The sequence below is a fragment of the Schistocerca piceifrons genome, chromosome 4, assembly GCF_021461385.2.
Source record: "Schistocerca piceifrons isolate TAMUIC-IGC-003096 chromosome 4, iqSchPice1.1, whole genome shotgun sequence".
Classification (NCBI taxonomy): domain Eukaryota; kingdom Metazoa; phylum Arthropoda; class Insecta; order Orthoptera; family Acrididae; genus Schistocerca; species Schistocerca piceifrons.
In genome coordinates, this window is record NC_060141.1 from 125,371,511 (window position 1) to 125,395,043 (window position 23,533).

Below are 23,533 nucleotides of genomic sequence, written 5' to 3' on the forward strand. Positions count from 1 at the left end.
AAATAGTAGCTCTCTTCTGTTTTCTAAAATTCACAGAGGCTCACCAGAAAACCTTACTAGACTAGCATTCCTTGGAAAGCATTTGCGGGGTTTTGAAAGTAGGAAAGCAGTATTGCAACTTTTACTTTGCATTGTGAGGTATGTAGAAACAGTACACCTGATAACAGCACTGCCTACAACGATGAGCAAGAATACTACAATTGCAAAGTATAAAATATCTGGAGGAGAAAAAAAAAAAGTGTGTGTGTGTGTGTGTGTGTGTGTGTGTGTGGGGGGGGGGGGGGGGGGGGGGGTGTAGAATGCAGTAAAAAGTCAACCAAAAGTTTTGTTTTCTCTCTTTTCACTAAATATCACAGCCATGGCACAACTATTATATTTCCATTTACATGTGGCCATGTTCATTTTTGACTGCATTCCATATTTTTGCCTTTTTAATGATATCACATTATGGGAAAAAAGTGTACAATTTTTGGGCCAACTGAACCCCTTGGTACCGGACACTGGCTTCATCCTGTGACATAATGTATTGTGTCGCATGACATCATATGCGTGCAAACAGAAAGAGAACAGAACACTGACAATTTTTTTGCATATATATTATTTTTTGGAATGTATGTTGTGATGACAGACTGATACAAGTATGTATTGTAGCCCAAAGTGTAAGTTACAATGAAAGGTGACAAGCTAACTGTGAAATGGCGAAGCCAACTAATGTGAATATGAAATATTACTTGTGGTAACGACAAAGTGATCTGTAGCACTGCCCAAAGTCTAGGTTAGGTGGAAAGGTCACAGTCTGGTTGACAGTTTACAAAGTGGTATCTAAGGTTTCAGTTAATCACAATTTTTCGAAGACAAAGCTTTACAATGGATGTGAATAAGCTGTTACAATCAAATACAATTACTTCTAGTTTCAATAGAAGTATACTCACCCATAATAAAGTTATACTGGGACAATTGCGCATTTCTTATTTTCTTATTCATTGTATCACCTGGATCTACGTCCACATCACACAGGAAGCCTGAATTATAAATCTCTTTCTGCACCTTTAAATAAAAGGATATGATTAATGTGGCAGCAACATTTCCCCAAATCCATATAAGAACTACATACAATAATTTTTTTGGTGGCACTGTTATTAGCATTAGACAACAATAAGAAAAAGGTAACACTGACATTCATAATGAACAGGCATCACAATACATGTAGTGCACAAGCCTCTAAGGTGCAGTACTATATGTCAACAGACGCAAACCTAATTAAGATACCATAAAAAACAAGGAAGGGAAGATATGTGCGACCATACATTTCAATGTCTATTGTCATTTCCAATAACATTTTGTAAAACTTAACAGTGCTTGCCAACATACCATCTCTGACACTTCTCCTTTCATCCTAGTCCTCACTACAAGTGGATACCTCTCACCCTGGGGTCTTGAGTGCCTTCTTTCTTAACCTTCTCCATCTCACCCTTCTCGAGGAAGGAACCGTTAGTTCACAAAGTTACACAGTGTGTCACTTACATTTTTATACAAGCCTATTCTACACTTCCCCACCTCAAAGTAATTACTGGTCACCAATTCTGTTCTATAATTTATTAGTAGTCTGATTGAATTTTCCTTTCATACATTTAAACAGACTGAATGTGTTGTAATGTTATATAATTTGCACAAACATTTTGACCATTTTTAACAATGGCCAGAACACTGGTCTATATAACAACAAGATGATGCAGTCACATACATGGTGATGTTTACTGAAGAAAGAAAACTTAGTAGAGGTGAAGAGGTGTGGGGAGGGAGGGAGGGAGGGAGGGAGGGAGGGAGGGAGGGACATTTGCTGGACAAAAGAAAACCTGGTCTTTCTTCGGCCAAATGTTTGTATGTAACAAAAAACAAATGTTTGTGTGTAACAAAAACATGACTCCCTATAAACTGCACAATAGATTTTTGTCCAAATTTTCACAGCCAAACAAAGAGTGAGAAATATCAAATGGGGTAACAAACTGACAAGTGTGAGATCTAGTTCTGCAGAAAAAAATATTTAATTGCTTGAAAAATATCTGGATAATTCGGAAAAACTTAAAGAGCTATTTGAAGGAAAATAGACTATGGATTCGTGTCTGAATTTTCATAGCCAAACAAAGGAGGGGAAAATGGACAAATGGGGCACCAAATAGATTACAGTGAGGTGTAGTTTTGCAGGAAAAGATTTAACTGTGCAAATGAAATCATGATATCTAAGAAAAGTTTAGTGATTTGAGAGAGAATTGAAATGTTTCATGAACTGCTGTTGCTACCTATGTAAATGAAGTGCTAAAATGTTCAGCTCTTCAAAGCCTAGGCATTTTGCACTTGAAAAGTTACATCGAAGTGATATTTAACCATCAAAATTGCTTCCTTCGAACCGCATACTGAAATAAGCGTATTTTGAGGGGTGAGGGGGGGAACCACAATAGGAAAGCAATTCTGTAAATGTCTCTATGGTAATGTCTCAGTGTTGTTGCAGTTCTATATATGACTACTGTTTCTCCTGCAGCTGTTATCATTTCAAAATTGAAAACTGGTGACAGCACTGCTAACTATCATGGGTCTTCTTACACTGACTTGACTATAGAATGTCTGAAGCACCACCTGAGGTGTGTAAGTGTGGTCGACCATCAAATATGCGAAGTAAACATGGATGATCTTTCAAGAACACTGAAGGCAGAGAAGCATGTCAGAAGGACCAAGAATGGAAAAAATCATCCAGGAGCAAGGAATGACCTGAAATAGTAGCGAGAAAATTCTTTGCATGCACTGACGCTTACTTGACCAGTCTTGTCGTGTTTGCAGTCGTCAAATGTTTGCAGGTCCTTTTGTATGGGTGCAGATAACAAAAGGATTTGGAAGTTGATGGTACATAACAGTTTCTCTGTCAATGACGATGCTCAAAAATAATGTGCAAAATGCTAACAATCATTGATCAGTCATCGCATTACTTCTCAAGTGAAATTCAATAAAATAGAACTGGAAGTAGTTCCGCCTGTCTTCACTGACTTGTCAGTTGCAGAAAACTATCCTCTTGAGTTATTACATGCACTTATTGATTTGACATCAGAGAGTGAGTAGCAGCTGCTTCACATTCATCCAACAAATGCACAGTGCAGTTCATGGAACCAGCAGGGGCTTGAAGAACTGGCTGGAAAAGCTTTTAAAGTTTGCCCCATCAATATTTACTCTGAAAAGTCAGAGGATACAGGAAAGCCAGTGCTGTAAAAGCATCATAAACAACAAACCAATGCTTCCAGAATGAGATTTTCACTCTGCAGCGGAGTGTGCGCTGATATGAAACTTCCTGGCAGATTAAAACTGTGTGCCCGACCGAGACTCGAACTCGGGACCTTTGCCTTTCGCGGGCAAGTGCTCCACCAACTGAGCCACCGAAGCACGACTCACGTCCGGTACTCACAGCTTTACTTCTGCCAGTACCTCGTCTCCTACCTTCCAAACTTTACAGAAGCTCTCCTGCGGACCTTGCAGAACTAGCACTCCTGAAAGAAAGGATATAGCGGAGACATGGCTTAGCCACAGCCTGGGGGATGTTTCCAGAATGAGATTTTCATTCTGCAGCGGAGTGTGCGCTGATACGAAACTTCCTGGCAGATTAAAACTGTGTGCCCGACCGAGACTCGAACTCGGGACCTTTGCCTTTCGCGGGCAAGTGCTCCACCAACTGAGCCACCGAAGCACGACTCACGTCCGGTACTCACAGCTTTACTTCTGCCAGTACCTCGTCTCCTACCTTCCAAACTTTACAGAAGCTCTCCTGCGGACCTTGCAGAACTAGCACTCCTGAAAGAAAGGATATAGCGGAGACATGGCTTAGCCACAGCCTGGGGGATGTTTCCAGAATGAGATTTTCACTCTGCAGCGGAGTGTGCGCTGATATGAAACTTCCTGGCAGATTAAAACTGTGTGCCCGACCGAGACTCGAACTCGGGACCTTTGCCTTTCGTGGGCAAGTGCTCCACCAACTGAGCCACCGAAGCACGACTCACGTCCGGTACTCACAGCTTTACTTCTGCCAATACCTCGTCTCCTACCTTCCAAACTTTACAGAAGCTCTCCTGCGGACCTTGCAGAACTAGCACTCCTGAAAGAAAGGATATAGCGGAGACATGGCTTAGCCACAGCCTGGGGGATGTTTCCAGAATGAGATTTTCACTCTGCTTGGGTAGCTCAGTTGGCAGAGCATTTGCCCGCAAAAGGCAAAGGTCCTGAGTTCGAGTCTCGGTCCAGCACACGGTTTTAATCTGTCAAGAAGTTTCATATCAGCGCACACTCCACTGCAGAGTGAAAATCTCATTCTGGAAACATCCCCCCAGGCTGTGGCTAAGCCATGTCTCCGCAGTATCCTTTCTTTCAGGAGTGCTAGTTCTGCAAGGTTTCGCAGGAGAACTTCTGTAAAGTTTGGAAGGTAGGAGACGAGGTACTGGCAGAAGTAAAGCTGTGAGTACCGGACGTGAGTCATGCTTCGGTGGCTCAGTTGGTGGAGCACTTGCCCACGAAAGGCAAAGGTCCCGAGTTCGAGTCTCGGTCGGGCACACAGTTTTAATCTGCCAGGAAGTTTCATATCAGCGCACACTCCGCTGCAGAGTGAAAATCTCATTCTGGAAACATCCCCCAGGCTGTGGCTAAGCCATGTCTCCGCTATATCCTTTCTTTCAGGAGTGCTAGTTCTGCAAGGTCCGCAGGAGAGCTTCTGTAAAGTTTGGAAGGTAGGAGACGAGGTACTGGCAGAAGTAAAGCTGTGAGTACCGGACGTGAGTCGTGCTTCGGTGGCTCAGTTGGTGGAGCACTTGCCCGCGAAAGGCAAAGGTCCCGAGTTCGAGTCTCGGTCGGGCACACAGTTTTAATCTGCCAGGAAGTTTCAACAAACCAATGAATGTGATGAAATCAGTATTGTAGTTGGCACCCAAGGTGGTGGTTGTGGTGGTGGTATGTATAGGGCACTCAGCGAAAGTTCATCAGTGCCTGTAGTCAATTCAAAGAGTACAACTGTGGTTATCGGTTGTTAGAAGCATGCAACAGAACATACATTTTAAAATGGAATCTACAGTGATCTTGGGACTCTATCACTCACACTTTCACATAAAACATCAAAATAAAATACATACACTATAACCACACAATATCTACAATAGTGGAAAAAGGAACTGTGCTTGCACAATCAATTGGAAAATAAATGCTGATGCAACCACCTAGAAACACATTAAACCCTTCTACCAACAACACTATTGAGAAGACCAGACATCACACAGAAGTTTAAAACACGAACCACATCTGATTCATTACCACCTAAAATAGAGGGAAGGTCAACTGGTTAAAGGGTTATGGGCCTCAAGGCTTGGTGTAAAACACTTTCAGTTACAACATGGCATACAGAAACCTGTATATCACAAGCATTTCATACCTGTAGGTCTTCCTTCCGAAGGAGGAATTCATGTGTCAGAGGACAGTGCCCTGTTGAAGAGGCATTATAAGTAATTGCTCCCATTGCAGTGGCCTGAATGAGGAATTCTATGGTCATGTTATTGGTCTCCTGGGCCTCAGCTTGCTGCTCCCCAACCCTAAACACTCCACTTTACACAAAAGCATGATGATGTGTCTCAATAGCAAGGTAACTAACTACATGGACAGGGGCAGCAAATTCAGAAACTGTAACTTCCAAACAGGTATCCTCAGCTGCTGCATCTGCTGCTTCATTACCCTGAATACCCAGCAGAATGACACATCCTTTCCCTGCCTATGTAAGTGGAAAAGGGTATCGTGAATCAACTGAAGATACTTCTCGGCTAGATATTCAAGGTCAATAGTGTGAAGGGCACTTAGGGAGTTGGTGCAGATGAGGAATTTGGTATCAGGAAGGCACTGCCAGCACCTGAGTTATGTGGAGGGTAACATTTCAGTTACTGCCAGTCTCATCAATGGCACATTAGGTGAAATTGTCAAGATTCACTACACACATCAAGCTCAGCTTTATGAAGGTTAACAAGCTCTGGAAGTTCTCATTTGCTTCGACGATCCTTTCAACATTTCAACTAATGATAAACATCTTTATGCAATTCAAACTATAGTTGTTTATTATGATGGCAAATGAAAGACAAAAATCAAGGGACTTCAACTGCCTTTGACCCTGAGCTGGGTGATAATTGCTCACAAGTAGCAAGGACTCACTTTGCCTTCGGGTGCGGTCTACTGGGGCAGATGAATATTCAATATTGGTCAAGTACAGATGATGTTGAGCAGATTTCGATCTTTGGACTCCGATATCGATGAAGGCAGAAGTTGTTGAAGAGTATGCGCATTTGAGAGGCCTTCCACTGTTTGATGCAAAGCAGCACTTTACAATGGAAAGATTTCCTACAACTATGATTGAGCTGCTCTTTGACTATGACAACAGTGAGAATGAAGACCAACGATAACAAGAATGAATATGTTATCACACTTCCACTTTTCATTACATGAGAAATAGTGAATTTCTTTCCTCTTGTTGAAAAAATAAAACAAATATCAAATCACAGCATAAATTGAAACTTCTCTGCTTTCTCTTTACCTGCACACACTGAATAACAATGGAAAACCAACTGATTTTTAAATATATTTTATTTATATGTGGTGCCTGTTCTTTCAGACACCACATATATATAATTAAGGCGAGACGACCAATAATCTCTTAAGTGCAGATGCACCATTTCCAAGAGCTTTCTCCATTTTGAAACTATAACAATCATTTACAGTCACTGAGGTCAGCCAAATATGTTGTGTTCAATGATCACAGATAATAAAAGAAGGCTTTATATTGGTCACATATTATCCAAATCCCATGTAAAAGTATTTCTGCATTTATAGACATTGGGCAATAGATGGTTAACTTCAATGTTTTACTTAAAATCTTGGAATTTTAAAGAGTACTAGATGATATTTATCTGGTGGATTAAGTAGCCTATGTCGTGTGGCTTGATATATTTCTATTCTCTATGCCCAAAGATGTAAGATACATCTCTAATTTTAACTGAATCTGGTTGCATTTTGAAGCTTCTTTCATTTGGAAACAGTGAAAAAGATGTGTTGTTAACTTACCTTGTGTGCATAGTCATCTACTGACGGACCAACAGGGATAACAATACACTGTCTTGGTGACAGCCAAAAAGGCCACTTCCCGGCGTAAGACTCTGTGAGAATGGCAATCATCCTCTCTACAGATCCAAGGATTGCACGATGAATTATGACTGGCCTCTTCTTATCACCTGATTCACTGAAAATAGTGAAGCACTATAAACTTCTCTAATGATTCATTTTCTGTTATGTCTGACTATCATCTTAAAGTTTGAGAATTGGCTAAAATAAGCATGAACATTGAACATACTTTGTTAACTTGACTATAGTTTTCAATGTTACAAAAAAATTACCTGACATATGATAAGTTGAATCGAATAGGTAGTTGGAAATCTAACTGAATGGTAGCACACTGATGTGACCTCCGTAATGCATCCATTATTGTTATGTCTATCTTAGGACCATAGAAGGCACCATCACCTGGGTTTTCCTTCCAAGGTTCACCAAAAGCATTTAGACTCTCTGCCAATTGCTAAAATTGTAACAGCAGTAATAAAATGTATGAATTTACAGAATGTTTATAAACTTTTCTGATAAAATTAAGAAATATATTCTTACCTTCTCTGCTTCATTCCACATACTAATTTCTCCGAGAAACTTCTCTGGTCGAGTAGACAGTCTTAGTTGAAAAGTAAATCCAAAAACTGAATATACAGATCTCAGGAAGTCTAGTGCTCCTAACATCTCATTATGAATCTGTAAAGATGAAATAAACGAAACTAATATGAGAAAAAGAAAGCAAATCTATTTTTAATCTAACTTATATTACAAAATGTTTATTCCAAATCTGCAATGTAATAATTAAACTGTTCTTAGAATTGGTCAAATAATGTAGCTGAAAAAAGTTATATTACAGAACAACTGTAGCATAGCAGAACAGCAATACAAACTTTCTTCTAATTCATTATTAATCCATTCTTTTTCTTTTCTCTGTGCCTATACACTTTATAGTTTTACCTATATTTGTATTCCCAATACCTTCTGTATCTATAGTTTGTGATTGGCTCCCTTACCACTACTGTGATTTTCGAGCCTGATTCTGCCCTACTGTATTATCCATGATTTTGATTACTGTGCAACTTTACTGGCTAACTGTTAACATATAACTGTCTTTAACCACTTACATTTACTTTTGCTTCACACATATAGTCATGTTGTTAGATTTGTCAGATTTATTCTTTATTTTCACTCTACTGTTGAGTACAATATAAATGGACAGATAAAAAAGTCTACTCCCTACGAAGCAGCAGGAGAAAACACACAAAAAATTATGAAAATGAGCAAGCTTTTGGCGTAAGTGGCTTCTTATTCTGGCAGAAGGGGAAGGAAGAGGGATGAAGGAAAAAGACTGTTGAGGATTACAAAATGGGAGAGTTGCAGAAAAGTTGCCCAGAACCTCAGGTCTGGGGACACTTATCGACAGTATAAGAAGGTAAATCTCCTCTGACTTGGGCTTCTGGGAAATGTTTCCATAACTCTCCCCATTTCCCCAGAACCCTGGGTTAGGGGAATTGACCACACTTGCCATTTTGTCAAATAAGTCTCCCCTGATCCATGGTTCTGGGTTACTTTTCTACAACTCTCCCTGTTTTGCAAGCCTTGGCAGTCCTTTTTCTTCATCCTTTCTGTCAGAAGAGGGTGCCACTGAGTCTGAAAGCTTGCATATTTCCATAAATTGTCTACGTTTTTTCTCCTGGCGCTGCACGGTGAATAGATTTATATCTAGTCATTATGTTATATTCTCAAATGCTAATTATTTTCATTGATATATTAGCCCTACTATTTAGTAGTTAGATGTTCCTTCTACGTTTATATATCAAGGGTCACTAGTCATGAGTCGTGTGTAGATAGCTCAGTTGGTAGAGCAATAGCCTGCGAAAGGCAAAGACAAAGGTTCCAGGTTCGAGTCCCAGACCATAATGATATTTCAATCTGCATGGAAGTTCCAAACTGCACACTCTGCTGCAGAGTGAAAATTCATTTTGGAGACAATCATCAAGTTTGAGGCTAAGTCAGTTCTCCGTAAGATCCTTTCTTCCAGGGGTGTTAATTATGCAAGATATGCAGTAAAGCTTTTGTGATGTTTGGAAGGTAGGGGAATGGTACTGGCAGAAGTAAAGCTATGAGGGTAGGATGTGAGTCATGCCTGGATAGCTCAGTAAGTAAAGCAATTGCCTGGGAAAGGCAAAGGATCTGGCTCGTGTCCCAGTCCAGCATACCTTTTCAATCCACTAGGAAACATTCAAATTCGTTTTTTGTTCACTTTAACATGTGTGTGGGATAAGATAAAAATCACATGGTATTTATGCTTTCAATAACAATTATCTCTATCTCACATTATCAATGTAAGCGTCTAATGCTTTACTAAAAGAAGCATCTGTAGATAGTTTACTACACTAGAGGATTAACAAGGAATTGGCAAAAAGGTATTAGCAATATACACCTTTTTCAGGTGAGAGAAAAAAATGGGGGAAAAGAGGGGTATATCTACACATTGGATGGAAGGAAAAATAGCCCCAAATCCTACATTTGAGAAAATAAAATGACGAAAATTTCCCTTAGCAACATAAGTCCAAAAGGAAAGTTTCAAATCCATAATATTATCAGCACAGAGGTACTGGTAGATGGCAGAAAAGAAATGTAAATAGAAGATGAAAGAGTCAAATGGAAATGAATGAATGCTCTCAGGTGGCGGGCAAGGCTTATTATAAGAATAATGATGATAACAGGGGAAAATGATGATGGTGATTTTAAAAATGAAATAATATTTCAAGGAGATAATGACAAAGTAGAAAGTAAACAGAAGAGTGGATGGAGGGTAAAATAAAATAACAGGGAATCTCTTCAGTATATACATGACTTTTGCCATAATTCTGGGTGGAACTTATGCTGCTCTTTATGCTTTGTCCTCCGAGCAAAGGACTAACAGAGGAGAAGTATTATTGTTTGAAGCTCAAGAATATTTGTAAGGTACATCTCTCTCTAACAGTTTTGTGTGTTGTTTGCAAATGACAAATAAATGTTGTGAATCATTATTGCTTAAACTCTTCCTGAGAGTTACTTGCTATAAGAAAAGTAAAGAAACAAGAAAGATATTTGGTTGGAAAACCAAAAGGCAATGAAAGATCTACTATATTCCACTCAATGCTGCTGAGTCTGGAGTGGTAGTGCCTACTTATGAAGAACCTAGCAAGACTTTCAGGAAGTCTTGGATATAATGCATTATTGGAAAACTAAAAAGAATGAGAGTTATGTGACTGATCAGTCAGACAACAGAGCAAGATGCAGCACTATTTTAGAACATTTATCTCTTTGTCTTTGGTTTGAGGGTCAATTTATTACTTCAACACTAACACAGAGAAGCAGAATAATCCATCAATGATGTATAAATTACTGCCTGAAATGTAAAATACAGAATGTTTATCTGTATGAATTGTCACATTTATGGTGAGTGGTAGGTCAAAAGTTATAACAGCTGCACAAAACAAATGTAGCTACTCCAGTGAGACAAGCTGATGGGCTACTTATGGAGTGTTACCTTTGTCTTACTGCACTTCATGACCATGAATTTAAAAGAATACCTTCTGCTGCCAATGCCAGGGGGTGGTAATGGCTATGGGTTGTGAACTTCAGGTTTTAAAGAGGATTAAAAAGTGCAGCTTTGAAATTACTTTTGAAAAATTCACACTGTATGGTGGTATGATAGGAAGGGATGATTTAAAAATTAAATGGCAATACTGATAACCATGCAGAATTATGTGTACCTGATATCTTTAATAAAGATCTGATTGATGAAATATATTAACCAATGAGCCTTTGAAGTCAACAAATAACAACAACCTGATAAAGAACGGAATTAAAAAAAGACTGAAAAATAGAGTAACTAATCATGCTTTTAGTGTGAATGCCAATATCAGCATAAAAAAAAAGCAATATGAGCTCAGAGCTGGCATTAAAGAGAAGCAGTAGCATAATGTTCCAGCCACTGACGAGAGAATAAAGCCTATAAAAATCATTACTTATTATTAATGCCTCAGATGCCAAAAAGTGCAGAGCTTGTTAAGAAAGCAGTTACCAATAAAAGTAGTTAAAATATTTTTGTGTTGGAATATATGATTGTCATAAAGTAAAGCATTTGAACACATTCAAGGTATAAAGGAATTATTGTAAAACACATTTGTGGTGCTGCTGAAATCTATAATCTTGCAAGTTTCATTTTACACAATCAATATTAAAGCATGTGGCTTGAAACATTTATTGAAAATGAAGCTTTACGTGTCACCAGTCATCCAAAAGAAAACATGACAATTACAGAACCTGATGGAACTAAAGTCTGTCATATTTGACATGAGATATTTCTGTAAAAAGGCCTATTATACCTGATTTATAATCTTTGGAACCTATTGTTTTAGATATAACAAAACAAACACACTGACAACATTATGAAAAGGGCAGTTCGTTACTCACCAAGCAGTGGAGATGGTGAGTCGCAGACAGGCACATCAAAAAGACCTCAGTGGTCAGACAGTGTTTGTTCGTGTGTGTGTGTGTGTGGGGGGGGGGGGGGGGTCTCCTTCAGAAGAAGGCCTTTTGGTCAAAAGCTTACATGTTTAGCAGTCTTTTTGTTGTGCCTGTCTGTGACTCAACATCTCCACTATATTATGGGTAAAAATCTATTCTTTTCATAATACTGTCATTATTCCATCCTCGATTGTCTATTATTTGAAAAGAATCAGTATACAATCTGAGAAATTGGATAAATGATTGATCATCAGAAATCATCACTCCTCTGACTAACCTGTTCCACTGTACAAAATATGTGAGCATCATCCTGCTGGAAGCGCCTAACTCTGGTAAGCCCTGTGAGTGCACCAGATAACTCGTTCCGATGTAGCACTCCGAAGTCTGCTAGACGAAGTGGCAGTTCACGCCAGGATCGAGTGCGCTGGTCGAACATTAAGCTGAAATGAACAATACCAACGAAGTTTTATGATGATCTTCTTTTCCATAATCCATGTCTGTTACAAGAGGAGTCTTCACACACCTAAGAGTAAAAGCATTGAGTTGCTGACAAGTTAAAAATAATAATAATAAATTTGAAAAACTTGCTCCTTTCAGATAAATCCTTTAATGATCTAGGGCACAACTGCACAACCCCACCAGTTTTCCCCCCTCTGTCCTGTCACCCCTCCCTATCCATACTACCAAGTCACTGTCGTTGAGCACCACACAAAAACACGAGTTTTGATGCCTGTGTGTTGAATTCCTGTCCTGTGCTTCTGCTGCCTCTCCATCTTGCACACCTGTTGCCTCACACCGAGCCACCAGCTATCCTCTCCAACACTTCCCCCTACTTCCCACCTCTTTCTTCCTCTACCCACCGCACCCACCACAACCCCTCCCCCCAATCCATGTGATAAACTGCACTCACAGCCACAGCATTGAGAGTGTCCAACTGGCACTATGAAGCTGCATGTGTGTGTGTGTGTGTGTGTGTGTGTGTGTGTGTGTGTGTGTGTGTGTGTGTGGAGGGGGGGGAGACACTTCAACTATAATTTGACAAGAGTGCTTTACACTGCCACTCGTGTGCACCATCAGGTCATGTGAGCATTGTCAGTAGAGACCTGATGCGATTTTAATTGTTGTTTGTCATGGCTGTATGTTCTGTGCTCCATTAGTTCACTTGGTACTGGAAAGAGTGTTATAGTTGTTGGCAATGAACGTATATGAGGTGAAGTGTTGGAATTGCAGAATTTTATTACTTTGTGTGTGTGTGTGTGTGTGTGTGTGTTTGTGTGTGTGTGTGAACTTTTGTTACATTTGTGCAGATTTTATTTGTGGTTCAAGAAGGTGGCCCTTGGCTAAAGCAGTGAAACAAGCGTATACCTTGTATTTCAAGTGCCAAGTAAGAGACCAAGATAAATTGTGGGGTCCACTTGTGTATTTCACCTTGTGTTTGACTACGCAATGTTTGGATGCATGGTAAAAATGCTCCCAAGCAATTTGGGTTGCCTGCTATTTATTGTGGACCTACAAACTGTGCACCTGACTGCTGTTTTAGTATGATACCTCCCCTTGAGGAAAAGAGCCAATACAATGAGGAAGAGGAATATTCAATAGCCTGACATCCCACCTATTGTTCGCCCTGTGGCTCATGGTGAAGGACTGCCAGTTCCTGTTCCCCCACTTGTACCAATACCAAGCAGTGATAGCGATGATGCTGAATTGACACATACAGCTGAAAAAGCGCAATCATCTGTCAGTTACACTGACCCTGCATTTACACGTACACTGACACCTGGAGAACCACACAGTGTGAACTCAAGTGATCTGATTAAGGATTTAGATCTTCCAAAGCATAAATCCGAAATCTTGGGCCTCAACCTGCAGCACTGAAATCTCCTCTCTGACACAGTACGTTTGTCTGTGTTTCAGGATCGTCTGAAAAAAGTTGAGTGTCATTTCAGTACTGAAGGCAACGTTACAATCAGCAGTGACTCTGACAGTTTGTTGGAAGACCTGAACATTACATACAAACCAGATATGTGGAGACAATTTATAGATGGCTCAAAAATAACCTGAAACCAATATTGTTACACTGTAGTACTGAAAGACCATCCATCCATGTTGCATATAACTGTCTTAGCTAAAGAACATTGTAAACTGTTTTAATTCCAATAAGCATGAATGACTGGTATGTGGAGACTTTAAATTCACTGCAATGTTGCTGGATACGCAAGAGGATTACACTAAGCATGCTGCTACTGTGTGAGTGGGGCAGTCATGCAAAATAAAAACATCACACACAGAGGGAATGGCCTCCATGAACAGCTCTGGAGCCTGGGTCAAAAAATAGTGACGAAGAACCTCTTGTGATTCTGAACAAAATTGTTCTTCCACAACTGCAGGAAATTGCAGAAACCTCGTGGAAAAACTCATTCATACTTATGAGGCCATTGACTGCAACATGACCCTGAAGATGAAAATGTGTTCCCTGAGCACTGTGGTGCATTCATGTACGAGCACGGTGACCAGTTCCACCATGAGATTTCTCCCATGGAACAGAAGTACACAGGGCAGTGGACTACTTGTATATGTCCTATTGATTACAGCAGCAATATATGTGAAACATAAAGTTGTAACACTGGGTAAGGAGACAATTTTAATCATGATATTCATGTTCAATGCATCAAAATCTATAAAAACTCTCTACTTTGGTTTCTGCAAAAAATTCACTATGGATCAGTATTATTTACATTCTGCCAAATCTTTTTTGTACCATAATTACACAGATATGTAGTTTGCGTGAATGGCAACACCTACAGAAAATTTTCAAGAAATGAAATGTGTAGCTGCCTGACATTGCACCACGATATATTTTCACACTGATAGCTCATACGACTGCTGCCTTTGAATTTTTACAAATGAGCAATAGACGGCACTAATGTCATGTGATGTTACTTTTGTTTTAAAATTTGTCACTGTTATTGTCAAAATTGTTTCTTTTATCTCCCAATGCCAACAAATTATTCAACCAGTGTTGTAAAAAATGTAACTTTTTCTTGAAGATTTCTGATGGAAGGACTTTTTATGATGTATGTAAAGGCCAAGCTCAACAACAATGCCTCGAATTGCTTAATTTAACTCTTGAAAATCTATAACCTTCACAAAAGTTTGTTTACAATTGGTCTGTAGAATTTCTATGTAGTTGTAGTCTGTCAGTGATGAATTTAATGAATGCTGATTTGCAACAGTTGTCCCAAAAACATTGATGTTGTGCGCAACATGTTTGACGAGTATTACTATACGCTTACTGTGAAACAAAGCATCCTCAGACACACTGGAGACAGCAGTGCACACTGAATTTACATGAACATTTCGCTGTGAAAAATGAGTTTATTTGTAATTATTCACTGCAAAACTATGATGACCTTACATGTATTTGTTTTAACATAAAATATCTTTTACGAAACTGAAATAATTAACTAGTAATCGTACAGCAGTGCCTTTAATATATGGATGTAAGAACAAAAGAAGAAAATGTGTTTTACTCAGTTAAGGATAATTACAGACCAAGATGATAGAAATGCCTTAATTAATAAATACTAAGTAAACAAGGGCGATGTACTTGACGACAATATTATGGAAATGGAAGAGGATGTAGATGAAGATGAAATGGGAGATATGATACTGCGTGAAGAGTTTGACAGAGCACTGAAAGACCTGAGTCGAAACAAGGCCCCCGGAGTAGACACTATTCCCTTGGAACTACTGACGGCCGTGGGAGAGCCACTCCTGACAAAACTTTACCATCTGGTGAGCAAGATGTATGAAACAGGCAAAATACCCTCAGACTTCAAGAAGAATACAATAATTCCAATCCCAAAGAAAGCAGGTGTTGACAGATGTGAAAATTACCGAACTATCAGCTTAACAAGTCACAGCTGCAAAATACTAACACGAATTCTTTACAGACGAATGGAAAAACTAGTAGAAGCCAACCTCGGGGAAGATCAGTTTGGATTCCGTAGAAACACTGGAACACGTGAGGCAATACTGACCTTACGACTTATCTTAGGAGAAAGATTAAGGAAAGGCAAACCTACGTTTCTAGCATTTGTAGACTTACAGAAAGCTTTTGATAATGTTGACTGGAATACTCTCTTTCAAATTCTAAAGGTGGCAGGGGTAAAATACAGGGAGCGAAAGGCTATTTACAATTTGTACAGAAACCAGATGGCAGTTATAAGAGTCGAGGGACATGAAAGGGAAGCAGTGGTTGGGAAGGGAGTAAGACAGGGTTGTAGCCTCTCCCCGATGTTGTTCAATCTGTATATTGAGCAAGCAGTAAAGGAAACAAAAGAAAAATTCGGAGTAGGTATTAAAATTCAGGGAGAAGAAATAAAAACTTTGAGGTTCGCCGATGACATTTTAATTCTGTCAGAGACAGCAAAGGACGTGGAAGAGCAGTTGGATGGAATGGACAGTGTCTTGAAAGGAGGATATAAGATGAACATCAACAAAAGCAAAACAAGGATAATGGAATGTAGTCTAATTAAGTCGGGTGATGCTGAGGGAATTAGATTAGGAAATGAGGCACTTAAAGTAGTAAAGGAGTTTTGCTATTTGGGGAGCAAAATAACTGATGATGGTCGAAGTAGAGAGGATATAAAATGTAGGCTGGCAATGGCAAGGAAAGCGTTTCTGAAGAAGAGAAATTTGTTAACATCCAGTATTGATTTAAGTGTCAGGAAGTCATTTCTGAAAGTATTCGTATGGAGTGTAGCCATGTATGGAAGTGAAACATGGACGATAAATAGTTTGGACAAGAAGAGAATAGAAGCTTTCGAAATGTGGTGCTACAGAAGAATGCTGAAGATTAGATGGGTAGATCACATAACTAATGAGGATTGGGGAGAAGAGAAGTTTGTGGCACAACTTGACCAGAAGAAGGGATCGGTTGGTAGGACATGTTCTGAGGCATCAAGGGATCACCAATTTAGTATTAGAGGGCAGCGTGGAGGGTAAAAATCGTAGAGGGAGACCAAGAGATGAATACACTAAGCAGATTCAGAAGGATGTAGGTTGCAGTAGGTACTGGGAGATGAAAAAGCTTGCACAGGATAGAGTAGCATGGAGAGCTGCATCAAACCAGTCTCAGGACTGAAGACCACAACAACAAACAACAAGTATTCTTCATATGCTTAGAATGTATTACATGTACCACTGTAATGTTATAAGCAGCTGCACTTTCAGTAGGTACAATTTTCTAATTTCTTTGTCCATTGACAACATACAGTCTGAAGAACAGTAAATGATTATACCCAATAATTTATTACAAATGATATTGAGATGGTAATTATTGCAGAAGCTGCCCAAACCACTAATTTTGGCCATGAGCATCATGATGTTTCAGTGTTACCTTTGATACAAAGTATTTAGTCGTGTGTATGATATGATATATTTATCCTATTTCATCCATAATATCTGCCATCATTTTAGTATCACAATGACTAATTTAGGTACTTTATATGCACAATTCCCTACTTACCAGTGTCCTGGACAATTCATAGGCTTCAGGGCATATTTTTCTTTTTCGACATCAAATGAAAACATATTTTCCTGTAACAGAAATGAGGAATGTAACTAAGAACTAGAACAAAAGAGTTGAAGAGTAAAACTCAATTGCTAGTTCTGGCAGAAAGAAAAAAAAAGGGTCACAAAACTAAAACTGCAAGCGGTTATGAATGACTGAATTTCATATTTTTTCATTGGTTCATCCATATACTTTTATAGATTTTACCATGAAAGAATGAGTCATCTAAATATTCTTGTCTATGACGTAAATTGAGAGTACTGTAATCTGTTTACCACTAATCAATAGGAGAGGGGAAAATTATACAATATTAGGAAACTCCCCACATTATTTTTCCTTCTTTTACCCATGTTAAATATGACAAGAGCCACATTCAAAAGTGTATCCAGCAACGAGCCTAAGAAGGCAGCTGGTCCCCTATCATACAAAAAAATAGTTATGATCTTCACAAACCAAACTCAAATTCTATCCTGCAACAAACACGAACATTTCAATTCAGGGTCAGTATGAAGAATGTCAGAACATGTAATGGATACTATGTGGTAGCAAATGTAGACAGAGCCATTTGTTGTGAAATCTCAATTGTTTTGCCATGCACTGTTATTGTCCTTGCAACTCAAAAAGGTGGACAGCTCTGGGTTCTTAAAGCTTCCAGTAGTACTGTACTTTCAATTTGTGACATTCTGTCTTTTGTTAGCAGCCAATGTCAAAAACTACTAAAAATGTGAATATACCAAGTATTCACAAGTATCTGAATGCCTCACAGAAAAATATGTACAAATGTCACAGAAACTATATCTTGTTAGTTAAGTACGCTGTAGGTAGAAGAAAGCTGTTATAAAGTGGTTAGTAAAAGGTCTTCAAAGTTTACTGGTAGGTCCCTTGCTTGTCAGGGGGAGATAAAACAAAATTATTCATTGTAGACATGAAACCAGTGCTGAATTATATAGTTACAGTATTATTAAACACCATTATCTCCAACCAGCAGCACATTTAAACAAGAAATTTACAAATGTAGTATTGTGCTGGTAACAATTAAAAGTGAATTTGTAACTGTACTGAATCTTTCAAACTGGGCTCACCACTCACTGGTAGTTTATAGACACTACAATTCACAGGTCTTTTGATTTGCAAAAATTATAGGAATAATAAGGACTAAGGTTTAATACCCAGTTGGCAAATTCTCTCCTCAGAATCCAGATGCATGTCAGAAAAAACATTGTGTGCAAATTGAATGTTTGTAATTTATGCTGATACGTTTATGCATAATTGTTTATCATCAATTAGAATGTGATGTGTTGGCTTGTTTTTGTATGTTTCAAGTTTGCTGTGATTTACTTGAACATATTGGCATTGGCACAACCACTGTGTAGGTGCACATCTGTACTGCAGATGGATGGCTGTGCACTGTTATGCACCATTCAAACACCATAAGCTGATGCTGATATCATTGGCCATGGTTCGCAATAACAGACTTGAGAAACCACAAAACATCTTCCTGTTGGAAATATTAATAATATGGAGGAAGCTAATGAATAGCCATTTCTAAGGCATATAACCACAACTCTTCATACTGAGCAGATATATGGAAGTTGTGAACTGACAATATATTGCCCAGTCAATACAGAAGACACAATGAACAAGAAATCCTTTGTATTAACTATTACATTTATTGAACATGTTTCCAATTTTAATCAAAATGTTCACAAGATTTGGTTCTGGAAAATTATTCTGAATTTTGAAGTACTGTTGTTCATCTTACTAGGTCAATTTTTAATCTAGAACTAGTCTGTAGCAGAAGAGAGAACTGAAGCACAATCTTTGTTACTAACCAATATAAAATATCTTTGCTGGTTTTTTCAATGAAGAGAGAGGTGGGGGGGAGATCAAATCTAAGATTCCTTGAGACATATTAACAATGCACTAGCACTAAACTCACAGTAAAGGTCCATGAGAAACTTGAGTTATTTCATGGTAAAGAAATAATCCAAATAAAATAAACATTTTTCCATGGAAGGCCAAACACAGTACATCACTGGGAAGAAAAATGCTGTATCATATTTGAAGGAACCACCATGGCATTCGTTTAGATGAGCATTGTCCTTTATCAGTACTTTTTCACTTTCTGGATGAGGATTTATGGAATTTCTGAAACAGCTTGCAATGCTTATTGCTCCATTGAACTTGTGTACAAATGTTTGAGTCATAATCTTTTACATTCCATGTACAAATAAGTAAACTTACTGCATAGTGGGCCCAATGGCCAGATGTCTGCCAAAGTTTGGAATTGTAAATATTTGGAGTCACAACTTCGTGGAATCCTCTTTTCCTGTACTCTTGCTTTATAAATTCAATAAGAGTGTTATATATGTGGGCTCCTTTTGGTAAGAAAAAGCAAGATCCTGCACTCAACTCATGGAAAAAGAACAATTCTTGTTCCTGAAAAAATGAAAGTAAGCCACAATTGCATAATTTGTGAAAAATTATGAAGTTAACATACACACATTCAATAAATAAACAAATATTAAGAAACCTCTGGTGCCCTATTAAATAGTATACAAAATCAGTAGTATGTGTAACTTAATCTTTTGTCATGACCTCCTTGAATGCGAATTCCCAGCTTGCCTGCTTTAGTGGTTCTTACTGGATATTTCTTGCATTTCATGCATGACAATAGACTCACAGTCACTTGATGTACTGACCTTGAATAATATTCTATTTCGTATTTACAAATTTTTACCTGCTGTCATCTACATGGTTTTTTCTGGCAGAATTCTTTAATGATTTGTCCTACATTTCTGCCACATTCAGCATGAATGCAAATCTTCATAACGCATCAACTAAGGGAAGTCATTGGCCTGATAATTCTTATTGTTGTGACAGAATAGAAGCAACAAAAATGTTTCAGGATGTATAAAACGGTAGGGTCACTTTGCACTTATCTACTACAAGAAGGAAGGAAGGAAGACTAGGGTTTAACACCCTCTCCATAACCAGGTAATTAGAAGTGGTGCATAAAGCTCAGATTGGAGAAGAAAATTAACCATATCATAGGAAGTATCCTGGCATTTACTGTGAATGAGTTAGGAAAACCACAGAAAACCTAAATGCTGATGGCTGGATGGGGGATACAAACCACTCTCATCCTGAATACGAGAGTGTATAATGACTATGATGTGGGTGAGTGGATTGGAGAGAATAAAGGAAGGGGAGACTACTGTTGGTGGGATGAGAGTTTGGTGGTTGGGTAGAGGAGACTGAGATCAGGAGTATTACAGCATTGCTAGTATAGCTCCTATCTACATAGCTTATAAAAGATGGTCCTGGGGGCAAAGATCCAGATGGCATGGGTTGTGAATCAGCCATTGAAATCTAGCATCTTGTGCTAGTAGTATGTTCATCACTGGGTGATCAACTCTACTCTGTGCCAACGTTTGGTAGTAGACATTAATTTGGATCAACAGTTGCCTAGTGGTCATGCCCACAGAAAATGCTGTACAAAAACTGCAGCAGAGCTTGCATAAGACTAGGCTGCTTTTACAGGAGTTCCTGCCTCTGATAGGATAGGATAAGGCTGTAACAGGGTGGGAGTTCCTCATTTCCGTGCATGTTTATTAATAGTTGAAGCCTGGCAAAGGAACGGTTTAGTTGTTCCAGTCTGGAACATTATTCGCTGATGAAGGGGGCGGTCCTATGCAGCTGATTCTTGGGGATGGTAGGAGAATTAGGGGAATGTGAGATATGGCATGGGAAATACATTTGTGGACTAGGTTTGAGGGACTGTGCCTGTCTGTGAAAACCTTAGTGAAACCTTCAGCATACTGGGCAAGGGAATTCTTGTCACTGCTGATGCACCGTCCATGATTATGAGACTATATGGAAGTGAGTTTTTGGTGTGAAAGGTATGAGAACTGTTGAAATGGAGGTTCTATTGAAGGTTAGAAGGAGGCATCAGAGAGGTGAAGGTGGCACATTGGACTGAGGAGCATCAGGTGAGCTGTATGGGAGAGGTTTTGAAGTTGTGGAGGAATGAGAGTACAGTGTCTTGGAACTGGGTCCAGATCATGAAGATATCATCAATGAACCTGAACCAGACACGGGGTTTTAAAGTTTTGGGAGGCTAGGTAAGTTTCCTATAGACAGCCTATAGACAGACTCATACAAGGAGGTATCATGCTGGTGCTCTTGGCTGTGCTGCAGGTTTGTTTGCATATTTTCTCCTCAAAGGAAAAGAATTTATGTATGAGGATGCAGTTGATAGATATGAAGTGGTAGGTTTAGAGTCGGAAGGACACTGGGAGAGGTTGCGTTTGATAGCAGGAAGGCCTTGGGTGGGGTAGATATTAATGTATAGGGAGGTGGACTCAATAACAATGCGTATAAATACAAGCGGTAATGGGGTGAGGATGGTTGAGAGTTGGTGAAGGAAGTTGTTCCTATCTTCAGTACGAGAGGTAACGCTATGGAAAATTGGTTGGAGGTGTTGAGCATCATGACCAGAGATTCTTTCAGTGGGTGCACAGTAACCAGAATTGCTGGGAAGAGTGTAGGTCACTGTGTAGGGGGATTGTTGGGGTGAGAAGGGAGATGGATTTAGGGGAAGGATTCTGATGTGGGCCTAAGGATTTGAGTAGCGATTGGAGGCTATGCTGGACATCTGGGATGGGATCACTGTGGCAGCACTTGTAGACCGAGGAGTCAGACAACTGGTACACACCTTGTGTCAGATAATCAATGTGCTTCATCACAACAGTGGTACAGCCTTTGTCTAAAGAAAGGATGATTAAATCAGGGTCTCTCTTGAGACTGTGGATGGCTGTTCTTTCTTCCACTGAAATGTTCATGTTATTGGGATGGGACATGGGGAAGGATAGTGCCATTCCAACTCACACTCCCAACTCACTACCTTACCTGCCCAATCCATCCACCCAGCACTTCCTGCTCCAGTCCTGTCACAGGCTTATCCAATCCCATCAGAGGCTGGGCCACCTGTGAAAGCCACCATGTCTTGTCCCAACTCTACTGCAAACACTGCACAGCCTTTTATTGATATGACTACCAACCACCTGTCCACCAGGATTAATGGCCACTGCCAAACTGTTGCCAAGCACAAAGCTGACCACCTCATAGCACAACATGCAGCTGACAACAACATGCTCAATTTCAATGATTGCTTCACAACCCGGACCATCTGGATCCTTACCTCCACCATGAGCTTCTCTGAACTATGCAGAAGGGACTTATCCTTGCAAACACATCCTTCATTCCCCAGTATAGCATGAACAAACATGATTTATGGAACATAGCACTTTATAGAGCCAACGTAAGATACAATGAAGTACAGGTTGCACGTAACACTGAACACACACTCATTTGCGATCACTTTGGTGGCTCACCAGAGTGCTCCAAGGGGGCGACTCAGGTGGCCTCTATAAGTGGGTCTGTGAACTGTATGGCTGTGTGATCTCCAAAATCAAGCAGATCGTGAGTGAAGGTACACTAGATAGTATGGCAAAGTTGGAGTTGAGGAATTCCTGTAAGATAACCAGGGGGTGGTTAGGTGGGAGAGCGTGAGGGCCATGGTCAGACGGTGGTATGAACTGGGAAAGGAAAGGTTCAATGTTGGGATTAAGTTAGTTTTGGTTAAAGGTATCGGTAGCAAATATGTTTCCACTGTAGGGATTAGGAGTGGGACAGTAAGACACACACACACACACACACACACACACACACACACACACACACACACACACACTGGGTGGTCCATTGATACTGACCGGGCCAAATATCTCACGAAATAAGCATAAAACAAAAAAATTACAAAGAATGAAACTCATCTAGCTTTAAGGGGGAAACCAGATGGCACTATGGTTGGCCCGCTAGATGGCACTGCCATAGGTCAAACGGATATCAACCGCGTTTTTTAAAATAGGAACCCCTATTTTTTTATTACATATTCATGTAGTACGTAAAGAAATATCAATGTTTTGGTTGGACCACTTTTTTCGCTTTGTGATAGATGGCGCTTCAATAGTCACAAATGTATAAGTACGTGGTATCACGTAACATTCCACCAGTGCAGACGGTGTTTGCTTCGTGATACATTACCCGTGTTAAAATGGACTGTTTACCAATTGTGGAAAAGGTTGATATCATGTTAGTGTATGGCTATTGTGATCAAAATGCCCAACGGGCGTGTGCTATGTATGCTGCTTGGTATCCTCGATGACATTATCCAAGTGTCTGGATGGTTCACTGGATAGTTACATTATTTAA

The 23,533-nt window shown here is 39.5% G+C and overlaps 1 protein-coding gene across 5 annotated transcripts in view; it reads right to left on the bottom strand.

Moving 5' to 3' along the window:
* The window catches only part of LOC124794732 (threonine--tRNA ligase 1, cytoplasmic), a 170,179-nt gene that overhangs the window by 14,615 nt on the left and 132,031 nt on the right, over positions 1 to 23,533 (bottom strand). For all 5 annotated transcript variants that reach the window (XM_047258331.1, XM_047258329.1, XM_047258327.1 and 2 more), the window contains 7 exons: positions 19,502 to 19,696; positions 17,213 to 17,283; positions 11,960 to 12,122; positions 7,720 to 7,857; positions 7,455 to 7,633; positions 7,126 to 7,300; positions 933 to 1,047 (listed from right to left, as the gene is read on the bottom strand). In XM_047258331.1, the coding sequence (XP_047114287.1) occupies positions 933 to 1,047; positions 7,126 to 7,300; positions 7,455 to 7,633; positions 7,720 to 7,857; positions 11,960 to 12,122; positions 17,213 to 17,283; positions 19,502 to 19,696 (1,036 nt within the window). The remainder of the gene's footprint in view (positions 1 to 932; positions 1,048 to 7,125; positions 7,301 to 7,454; positions 7,634 to 7,719; positions 7,858 to 11,959; positions 12,123 to 17,212; positions 17,284 to 19,501; positions 19,697 to 23,533) is intronic.